This window comes from Falco biarmicus, chromosome 7, assembly GCF_023638135.1.
Source record: "Falco biarmicus isolate bFalBia1 chromosome 7, bFalBia1.pri, whole genome shotgun sequence".
NCBI classification, from domain to species: domain Eukaryota; kingdom Metazoa; phylum Chordata; class Aves; order Falconiformes; family Falconidae; genus Falco; species Falco biarmicus.
This window is the reverse complement of record NC_079294.1, coordinates 70234282-70244450: the sequence shown is the minus strand read 5'-3', so window position 1 is coordinate 70244450 and position 10169 is coordinate 70234282. Positions and strand designations below refer to the sequence as shown.

The 10169-nt window shown below is 65.7% G+C and overlaps 2 protein-coding genes across 2 annotated transcripts; one reads left to right on the top strand and one right to left on the bottom strand.

The window, feature by feature from the left end:
• Window positions 1-869: 869 nt before the first annotated feature.
• ANPEP (alanyl aminopeptidase, membrane) lies at window positions 870-6842 on the top strand. Its single transcript, XM_056347503.1, has 20 exons — window positions 870-1595; window positions 1854-1999; window positions 2086-2222; window positions 2307-2433; window positions 2544-2698; window positions 2772-2885; window positions 3025-3168; window positions 3276-3341; window positions 3480-3545; window positions 3757-3929; window positions 4010-4086; window positions 4252-4385; window positions 4487-4542; window positions 4654-4801; window positions 4957-5048; window positions 5167-5277; window positions 5362-5529; window positions 5603-5743; window positions 5917-5998; window positions 6342-6842. The coding sequence occupies exons 1-20, from the start codon at window positions 925-927 to the stop codon at window positions 6498-6500; spliced, it is 2967 nt and encodes a 988-aa protein (XP_056203478.1). The 5' UTR covers window positions 870-924; the 3' UTR covers window positions 6501-6842.
• A 547-nt stretch (window positions 6843-7389) lies between these two features.
• Window positions 7390-9050, bottom strand: LOC130153000 (mesoderm posterior protein 1-like). Its single transcript, XM_056347391.1, has 2 exons — window positions 8046-9050; window positions 7390-7452 (listed from the first exon to the last, which is right to left on the bottom strand). Exons 1-2 carry the CDS (start codon window positions 9048-9050, stop codon window positions 7390-7392), a joined length of 1068 nt encoding a protein of 355 aa, XP_056203366.1.
• Window positions 9051-10169: the final 1119 nt, after the last annotated feature.

The following is a 10169-nucleotide window of genomic DNA, read 5'->3' as shown; positions in this document are numbered from 1 at the left end:
CTCAGCACCGTGGGGCACAGGCAAGGCTGTGCCTGTGGGACCCCCTGTCTCCCAGCTGCGTGCTGTGCTGGTTGAGACCCCCAGGTCGGCTAGGCTGTGGCTGGCAGGGGGGCTGAGCGTGGCACATGCAGGCTGCTGGGTGCCCCACAGCGGGTGGCAGCAAGCACGTGGCTGGTTTCGTGGGGCCTGGAGTTTGACCTCTAGGTGCAAGCCAGGCAACGCGACCTTGGACTTTGACAGGGCTGTGGGCAGGGTAGGCTGCTCCCCAGCATGGTCCTGGGCTCCACCTGTGCCACCCAGATCCCTGGGCTGCACTCCGCTGGTTTTCCCCTGATGTGTGGGCAGCCCAGTGAGGTGTGCCCCTGCCAGGGGACAGGTGCTGGCCCCCACCTGCCATGGCCTCAGCCCCAACAGCAGGTCCCTCGCAGGCAGAGGGCCAGCCGGGACCCCCTGGCAGCAGCTCAGACCCTGTCACTCGAGGGTAAACAGGGTGATGTTGAGCCAAGGGCTTGGCTCGGGTGCTGGGGCTGCCCACCTTGCTGCATGGTGAGGTGGGGTTGTGGCCACCAGCTGTGACCACCTGCTCTGTCCCTCCTTTTGCAGGGCCAGGCCAGTGCTTGGGAGGGACCCAGGGAATCCTGGCCTGCAGCCCATGCCTGCTCCCACACAGCCCATCCCTGATGGTGCAATCCTCAGCTGTGGTTTTACCCTCCACTGCAGCGGCACTGGGTGTTAGCACTCCTGCAAGGCTGGGAGGCGGGCGGGTGGAAAGCTCATCCTGGGGGCCGTCGCTACCCTGAGCCTCACGGTCATTTAATACTTCACCCATTAACTTGGACTAGTAAACCTTGTTGGAGTGAGAGGCTAAAAGCCGTGCCAGCTGGGCAGCACCTCCTTTGTGAGCACCGCTCCCACAGCCCCACCATGGCGGCTGGCTTCTTCATCAGCAAGACTGTGGGCATCGTGGGCATTGTGCTGGCCCTGGGGGCCGTGGCCACCATCATTGCGCTGTCAGTGGTGTACGCCCAGGAGAAGAACAAGGTGGTGGATACCACCACTGCCGCCACCACCACCACTGCCTCCACCACCACCACCACTGCCTCCACCACCACCACCACTGCCTCCACCTCCAAAACTACTGCCTCCACGCTCCCCACCATCCCTCCAAACACCACCGCCGCCCCCAACAACCCCTGGAACCGGTGGAGGTTGCCGACGACGCTGATGCCAGAGTCCTACGAGGTGACCCTGCAGCCCTTCCTGATACCTGACGCCAACAACACATACATCTTCAAGGGCAACAGCAGCGTGGTCTTCTTCTGCAACAATGCCACTGACCTCATCCTCATCCACAGCAACAAGCTGACCTATACCAAGCAGAATTCCTTCCATGCCTTGCTGCAGGCAGTGGATGGCTCTAGCGTGCCCCACATCACCAATACCTGGCTGGAGATCCACACTCAGTACCTGGTGGTGCAGCTGGATGGCATGCTGCAGCAGGGCAAACGCTACCGGCTCTTCAGCATCTTCACAGGCGAGCTGGCCGATGACCTGGCCGGCTTCTACCGCAGCGAATACGTGGAGTCAGGCGTCAAGTAGGTGGAGGGCAGGGGGCTGGGACAGGGGGCATGGGCCTGGCCTAGGGGTGATGGAGGGCATGGGCTGGGTTTGGGGCTCCTCTCCCACTGGGACAGTGGGATGGGTGTTGGGGAGCCTCTGTGCTCCCCTGCACCCACATGCCACCCCAGCGGGGATGGGTGCGGGGAGCAGGCAGGGCGCAGGGCAAGTGGAGGGATCCAGGGGGGTGCCAGCCCCTTCAGAGGCCGCCGGGTGCTGATGGCATTTGCTTGCAGGAAGGTGTTGGCCACGACACAGATGCAGGCGGCTGATGCGCGGAAAGCTTTCCCCTGCTTTGATGAGCCGGCCATGAAAGCCACCTTCACGGTGAAGCTGATCCACCCCACTGACCACAACGCCATTTCCAACATGCCCATCAAGAGTGAGTGGGGCGGGGGGAGCCCCAGTGGGGGAGTCGGGGGGCCTGGCAGGACTGCGGGATGACCCCCCACCCTCTGCTCCCCGCAGGCACCAGGCAGCAGGAGATCGATGGGCAGAGCTGGAACGTCACCGAGTTCGAGACCACCCCCAAAATGTCCACCTACCTGCTGGCCTTCATCGTCAGCCAGTTCAACTACACGCAAAACAACTCGGGGGATGTGCTGGTAGGCTGGGGGTGGGGGGTACCCTCTGCCCACCCAGGGGGCTGAGCCCGGGCAGTGGCTGAGCCTTGCCTCTCTCCCCTCCAGATCCGCATCTGGGGCCGCCCTGAAGCCATCGCCGAGGGCCAGGGTGACTATGCACTCCAGAAGACTGGCCCCATCCTCAAATTCTTCGAGGAACACTACAACACATCATACCCGCTGCCCAAGGCCGGTGGGTGCCATGGGGTGGCCGGGGCACTGGGTCAAGCCACCAGCCGGGGGTGTGTGCAGGCAGGCTGGCACCCTGGCAGCGGCATGCCAACAGGACCCCTCCACCCCCAGACCAGGTTGGCCTCCCCGACTTCAATGCGGGTGCGATGGAGAACTGGGGGCTGGTGACCTACCGGGAGAACTCGCTGCTCTTCGACCCGGCTTACTCCTCCATTGGCAACAAGGAGCGGGTGGTGACTGTCATTGCTCATGAGCTGGCCCACCAGGTACCTGCCGTGCCCCCCGCCCGCCCCGCTGGCTGGCTGGGCATGGCTGACAGGGTGCTGTGCCCCCCCGCAGTGGTTCGGGAACCTGGTGACGCTGCGGTGGTGGAACGACCTGTGGTTGAACGAGGGCTTCGCCTCCTATGTGGAGTACCTGGGTGCCAACTCGGCAGAGCCCTCCTGGCACATTGTGAGTGGAGGGGCCAGTGGGCAGGGGATGTGGGCAGGGGGTGTGGGCATCCCGTCCACCCCTGCACCCCTGGGGGCTGCCCCCGCTGCCAGGAGGGTGCACACAGGGCTGAGGTGGGTGCTGGCACTCACCCCCGCAGAAAGACCTGATGGTGCTGAACGAGGTGTACGCAGTGATGGCGACAGATGCCCTGACCACATCCCATCCACTCTCCTTCCGCGAGGATGAGATCAACACCCCAGCCCAGATCAGTGAGGTCTTCGACAGCATCTCCTACAGCAAGGTAGGCACGGGAGCCCTGGGTGCATGGGGACCAGGCGTGGGAGGTCTAGTGGGGCGGGCTGTGGGGTGGCCCATGCACCCAGGGCCTCCGACCTGCCATCTCCACAGGGAGCGTCGGTGCTGCGGATGCTCTCTGACTTCCTCACTGAGGATGTGTTCAAGGACGGGCTGCAGGTAAGGCTCTGCTGGTGCTGGCTGGCACTGAGCCCTGCTGAGGGCTGAGCATCCCATGGCAGGGGCTTCCCCGGGTGCTTTGCGAGCCTCCTGCACCCCAGACCCTGCTTACCCGTCTCTCCTGGTGCTCTCCCGCAGTCCTACCTCCACACCTTCGCCTATGGAAACACTGTCTACACGGACCTCTGGTTTCATTTGCAAGAGGTAGGAGGGGACTGGCTGCTCCCCCCAGCCCAGCCCCTTCCCCACTGCTGTCCCAGCTCTAGGGGGCTACCTGGCAGGATGGGGTCCTAGCCACACAGCCACTGACTGTGTTGGGCGAGGGGTGCAGTGCTGGCTGAGCCCTGCAACCCATCCGCATCCCGCCCCCCCCCAGTTCCGGCACCACTGACCCACGGCACTGCCCTCCCCGCAGGCTGTCACAAAGAACAATGTCTCGCTGCCTGACTCCATTAGCAAGATCATGGACCGCTGGACGCTGCAGATGGGCTTCCCCGTGGTGACTGTCGACACCCACACTGGCACCATCAAGCAGGAACACTTCTTGCTGGACCCTACCTCCGTGGTGGAGAGACCCTCTGTCTTCAAGTGAGTGGGGTGGGGGGCTGTTGGCAGCAGGGCGGCTAGGGGTAAGGGATGGTCTCACTGCCTGCCTGTCCCTGGCACAGCTACACCTGGATCATCCCCATCACCTGGATGACAGAAACCAATAGTGGGGAGAGGTACTGGCTGACCAAAACCTCAGGTACAGTGTGTCCTGCCCAGGCTGGGAGCAGGGGTCTTGCTGCCACCTCCCCTGCTCCCTGGTTGGGGTCCCCTGGTGGGGCACCATTGGGGGGGGGGCTGGGCCTGGACCCCCATTGTGGGCAGGGGGGGGCAGCTCTGGCAGACCCTCCTCTCCCCCTCCCAGACACCAACAACCAGTTCAACGTGAGCCGCCCCAACTGGCTCCTACTGAACTTGAACGTCAGTGGGTACTTCCGCGTCAACTATGACAAGGAGAACTGGGAGCAGCTCCTCAGCCAGCTCTCCACCAACCACCAGGTATGTGAGGCTGGCTGGGGCGTGGGCTGTGGGTGGGCACCCCCAATGCCCCCCCCCCCCCCCCAGGGCTGCCCTGCGACGCTGACTTTTCCTTCTGCCAGATCATCCCTGTCATCAACCGCGCCCAGATCATCGATGATGCCTTTAACCTGGCCAGGTGAGCCATGCCGGCTGCCCACCGGGCTGAGGGGGACTGGTGGGGTGGGCGCCCTGGGAGTGGGCAGCAGCCACAGGGCCAGGGAGCTGACGCTGCCCTCACCCCTGGCAGGGCCAAGTACATCAATGTGACCTTGGCCTTGAGCACCACGCGGTTCCTGAGCCAGGAGACGGAGTACATGCCCTGGCAGGCAGCGCTCAACAACCTCCGTTACTTCCAGCTGATGTTTGACCGCAGTGAAGTCTTTGGGGTGATGACGGTGAGCAGTGCCACCAGCCTGGCCCCGGTCCCACAGTGGGTCCCGCTGCTCAGCAGAGCCCTGTGCAGGGGGGTGGGGGCAAGGGGCTGCACCCAGCCCTGGGCAGTGGGCTCTTGCTGGTGCTGCCAGGCGCTGACCATCTTCCTGCCCCCCAGAAATACATACAGAAGCAGGTGACACCCCTCTTCAACCACTACAAGAACATCACCAATGACTGGGTCACCATCCCCAGTGGCCTGATGGACCAGTGAGTGCTGCAGCCCCATCATCGCCTGGCACGGTCCCACTTGCAGCCCGGCACTGGCCGGTCGGTGCTCGGCTGCGGCGTTCTGGTGCTCAGCCCCACGTGGCTCCTCTCTCCCCAGGTACAACGAGATGAATGCCATCAGCACAGCCTGCTCCTACGGCGTCACTGAGTGCCAGAACCTGACCACCACCTACTTCCTGAAGTGGCAGCAAAATGTCACCAAGAACCCGTGAGTCCCCAGCGTGCCATGGTGAGGGGGCTGGGCTGGGCATGACAAGGGGCTCCCGACTAAAATGGCTCTCCTCTCCTGCAGCGTCCCCCCGAATCTGCGCTCCTCCGTCTACTGCAGCATGGTGGCCACAGGCGGGGAGGAGGCCTGGGACTTCATCTGGGAGAGGTTCAAAGAGGCCACCGTCGTGTCCGAGGCTGACAAGCTCCGCACAGCCCTCTCCTGCAGCCCCTATCCCTGGATCCTCAACCGGTGGGTGCGGGGTCCCAGGCAGGCGCCGCAGCTCTGCCCCTGCCAGCCCCTCACCCTCTGCATTCCCTCCCAGGTACCTGCAGTACACCCTCGACCCCCAAAAGATCCGGAAGCAGGATGCCACCGCCACCATCAACAGCATCGCCAGCAACGTGGTGGGGCAGCCCCTGGCCTGGGACTTCATCCGTGCCAACTGGAGGACGATCTTTGGCCAGTGAGCACCGTGGGGGGCGGCTGGCTGGGGCGTGCAGCATCCCCCTGGCTGCCTGTGCCCCTTGCGGGGGGTGGCACTGTCCCTTCCCCTGGCCGTGTGGGGTGAGGGCAGCCTTGGCCCCTGGTGCTGCTCTGCCTGCCCCCCCCAGCTGAGCCATCTCTCTGCTTTCCCAGGTACGGGGGTGGCTCCTTCTCCTTCTCCCGGCTGATTTTATCAGTGACCCAGCGGTTTTCCACAGAATTTGAGCTGAAACAGGTGAGGCTGGACGCTGGCAGGGTCTGTGGGACTGGGCATCAGGGACTCCAGCCCCAGCAGAAGTGGGGGCACAGCTCTGCACTGCCGGCACCTCGCAACCTGCCCTTTGCCAGCAGCCCTTGGGAGGGGGGCTCCTGCCCCTGCCCTTCGCGTGCCCAGGGGTCCCAGCAGCTTCTGTCTCCATCCTGGGTTGCTGGGGGCTGTCGGGGTGCTGCCATGGGCTACTGGGGTGGTGTTGGGGGGCTACTGGGGGCTTTCAGGGTGCTGCCATGGGCTGCTGGGGAGGTGCCAGGGGGCTGCTGGGGTGGCCCATGCCTGCTCCAGCTCATCTTCTCCCCGGCAGCTGGAGCAGTTCAAGGCAGACAACCAGGACATCGGCTTTGGGTCGGGGACGCGGGCGCTGGAGCAGGCACTGGAGAGGACCCGTGCCAACATCAACTGGGTGAAGGAGAACCAGGACACGGTGCTGGCATGGTTCCAGGGCGAGATTCCCCCCAGCTAATCATGTGGCCCTGACCGCCATGTACCCTCCTCCGCAGCTGGGCTGGACTCTCACCCACTCGCTGGTTCCGTTCACTCCATCCTCTCTGGCCCCCAGCCCCAAACACTCCCTCCTGGTGCCCCCCAGGCCACCCCACCTGGGTCCTTCGCTGCTCATGAGGGGCAGGGTCCGCTGCCCACAGCAGGGCCTGGTGCCTGTATGATGGGCAGCAGAGGGGGGCTGGGGGGCTTTGGGCTGGGGTGGGGTGGGGGGGCCCTGCTGCCCTCAGCTGCCTGGGGCAGCACTGGGCTCTGCAGGCTCGTGCAAGGCCTGGGGTAGGTGTAAATAAAGGCTTGCACGTCAGCTTTCACTAGTGGCTGTGGATGGGACCCCACGGTGGGCACGGGGTGGGGGCTGGGGAAGTAGAGCCCCCCGGGCTGTTAGGAGCCTGGTGCTAAGTGGCTCTGGGGGCTTTGCCGACGCCATCGCTCCGGACCCTCCGTCTGACGGCTGTGTGTGAGCTCTCCTGCTGGGCGCCAGCCCTGCGCCCTGCACGGGGGGCTGGCGTGCCCACTCCCCGACCCTCTGCGTAGTTTCCCCCACGACATCTCTGCGCGGCCAGGGCAGGAGGCAGCCGCAGCTTCCCCGAGGCACCTGGATGGCCATGCCGGGCGGGATGGGGTGCCAGCAGCCAGCCCCCCAGGGACTGTCCCCATGGGCTACCCAGGTCCTTGAAGGGATGGAACTGGACGGTCCCAGCAGCACGAGGGTGTTTCTGAAGTCCTGGTCCCAAACCTGTGTGGGGGATTTGGGCACAGAGAAGGGATGGGACTGGGGGTGGGTGGGAGCTGCCCTTCCAGGGGTCAGTGGGGCTGGTGAAGCCCCCTGGGTGGTGAGTCCCTCTGTCACCCTAGCTCTGGGACATCTTTGGGCTGTGGGCTGGGCTGGTAGGGGTTGCTGAGCCCCCAGCTGGCTGTGTGTGCAGGGGGGTGCCAGCCTGTGGGGTGCCCTGGGCCCCCAACCCTGCCCATGCTGGGGCACAGCGAGCGGGTCCTGCAGTAATGAGTCGGAGAACAGTGGTGCATGGCAGCTTTAATGAGGAGCCCTTTGCCGGTGTCCATCCTGCGTGGCTCTGCAACGGGGCTGTGCCACCGGCCCCACATGGCCTCCGCAGCTGGGGGTGTGGGATCAGCTCCAGTTGCCCCAGTGCTGTGCTGGGGTGCAGCTGGGCAGGACGGGGGCTGCCTGGGGGGCTGGGGAGACAAGCCTGTCTGGGGCTGGTGGGCTGCCAAGCTATGTGGAAAGAGTTGTGTTAGGCTGTGGGATGGCACCTTTCCCCCTGCCCTGCACCCCGTGCCCCGCACCCCGTGCCTGGGCTGGCTCTCTGGCTCCCCACACATCATGCTGTGCCCCCCAGCCCATGCAGACATGGCATGCAGTGGGATTTGTGGGTGCAGCCCTGCCCACACCACGCGAGGAGCATCCACCCCTTCTTCCCACCCATCCCCAGGGTGTCCCCCAGCCTGGGGGGTGCAGGAACAGGGGCTGGGCTGGGGCTGAGGGTACCTGGCAGTGCGCAGGCAGCTGGGAGCCATGCGCAGGGGTCCCAGGGTGCCCTGTGTCCGTCAGTCCTGCCCTGGGAGGCTGGTGGGGGGCTGCAGGCTCCAAGCAGCAGGAGGAAGCCGTCCCAGTGCCTGTGGCTGTGGAGCATCGCCAGGGTGGCTCCAGGGGGGTCACCGCTCCAAGGCTGCAAAGCGCTGATGACCAGGACCTTGAGATGGAGCCAGGGGTCCTGTGCAGCTGCGGGGGGGTCCCTGTTGCAGGGATGTAGGGGGGCAACCCCCAGGCCTCCATCCCCACCTCGGGAACTCCAAGCACCTCAGGGGGGGTCCCCGCAGCAGGGCCACAGGGAGGTGACCCCCAGGGCCCTGGCTCCATGCCGGGAGCCCCGTGCAGCTCCAGGGGGGTCCCCACCGCGGCAGGTGACCCCCAGCCCACAGTGCCGGGGGGCGAAGCATCCCGCAGGGCCGGGGCTGGTGTGTGCAGGCGGGGGGCTGGGGGCTGGCAGCACCCCAGGCCCTGGGGGCAGAGGGGGCAGTGCCGGGGGGCTGCCCCCCGCCGCCGGGCCAGCACCTCCTCGCTGAGCCCCAGCAGGGCTGAGAGGTGGGCGATGTAGCGGATGGCGAGGCGCAGGGTCTCGATCTTGGTGAGGGTCTGCCCGGCGGGTGCCAGCGCGGGTGGCAGGTAGTGCCGCAGCCGCAGCAGCGCCTGTGCCAGCCGGCGCATCCGCAGCTTCTCTCGCTCGCTGGCGCTCTGCCGCGGGCCCCCCGGCCCCCCGCACCGCCCTGGCTCAGCCCCACCACCCCGCCGGCCCCCAGACCCCAGCTGCCGGCCCCGCGGGGGACATGGGGACATGCCCGGTGGCTCTGCAGAAGGCGTTGGGGAGGTGGCGTTGGCGAGCCCCCTGGCCCGGTCCTGGAGCAGGGCATGGCCCGCCGAAGGCTGGAGACCCCAGAGAAGGAGTGGGGCTGGGGGTCCAGCCATGGCCAGGGTCTGCTCTGCTGCTTGCATCTGGGGGTGCCCGGGCAGCCCCAGCTTTATGTGGGGCTGGGGTGCGAGGTGACACCTTTGCGACCACCTGGAGGTGTCAAAACCTACAGAGCCAGGCTGGGGCCAGCCAGGAGCCTGGGAATGCTGGGCCCATTTGCAGAGGTGTCAGTTCTGACTCCTCTGACCCTTAATTGGCGCTGCCCAGCGCTGGGAAGTGTGCAGGGATCAATTCACACGGCCATGAGAGATGCTAACGTGCCTACCAGCCCTGCCAGAGCCTGCACCACCCCACACGGTGGCTTTGCTGGGCCAGCTGCACTGCAGTGGGCAGCAGGAACTTGACCTTCCAGTGCTGGGACCCTGAGCCACCAGCCCTGACACCCAACAGTGTCCCCACACCTCCCCTGCCCTCTGCACAGCCCCCAGACCTAGGGCCAGGAGTCCTGGTGTGCTCCCAGCTCAACCCAACCGCCCTGAAGGACAGGGGGATGCAGGGACGCGCTGGCAGTGGGTCTAGTGTGCCAGGAGACAACCTGGCCATGCTGCCTCGGTCTCCCTGATCCCATGGGATGCAGCCCCGGCTCTCTGAGCTCCCACTGTGCTCTGGAGAAGCTGGAGGCACAGCCTGAGTGTTTGTGGGGACCCACTGGGCTGTGCCTCCCCTGCATGGAGCTGTGGCTCCCTGTACTGCTCATCCAGCCAGCGCAAACCCCAGGCTGGGAGTCAGGGTCCCCCAAGGCAGTGGGCAGTACCGTGGGGGGATGCTAAGCTCTTTAGGGTGCTCTTTAGGGCAGGGGACCCTGCCTGCATGCGTGGGCTGGGGGGTGCAGCAGAAGCAGGGGGGAGGCATCTGCTTGCCCAGCTCTGGGGTGGGCAGTGCTCCTAGCTGCAGAGGGCTGTTTGCTGGGACGCTGTCATGGCACTCACCCCGGTGCCGGGCACAGCCCTGTGCACCATCCCTGCCAGCTGCCCCACTTCTGGCTGGAGGTACAAGAGTGCACAGCCAGGGCCAAGGGCCGTGCAGATGTCTCACCCCCAGGAGGTGCTGGAGCAGGGATGGGGGGTCCAAGGCGAGCTGTGGGGTGTCCTGGCATGGGACCCCTTCAGTGGGAGGGATGGCTGCTCTGGGAGGCACCAGTC

What these genes read in the sequence shown, in the direction of transcription:
- ANPEP (XM_056347503.1), top strand. Translation starts at nt 925, where the DNA reads ATGGCGGCTGGCTTCTTCATCAGCAAGACTGTGGGCATCGTGGGCATT. An exon ending in CAGAGCCCTCCTGGCACATT is followed by an intron (nt 2,886 to 3,024) that starts GTGAGTGGAGGG and finishes TCACCCCCGCAG; the next exon opens with AAAGACCTGATGGTGCTGAA. An exon ending in CCCAGTGGCCTGATGGACCA is followed by an intron (nt 5,049 to 5,166) that starts GTGAGTGCTGCA and finishes CTCTCTCCCCAG; the next exon opens with GTACAACGAGATGAATGCCA.
- LOC130153000 (XM_056347391.1), bottom strand. Translation starts at nt 9,050, where the DNA reads ATGCAAGCAGCAGAGCAGACCCTGGCCATGGCTGGACCCCCAGCCCCA. An exon ending in AGCTGCCTGCGCACTGCCAG is followed by an intron (nt 7,453 to 8,045) that starts GTACCCTCAGCC and finishes CTGCACACACAG; the next exon opens with CCAGCTGGGGGCTCAGCAAC.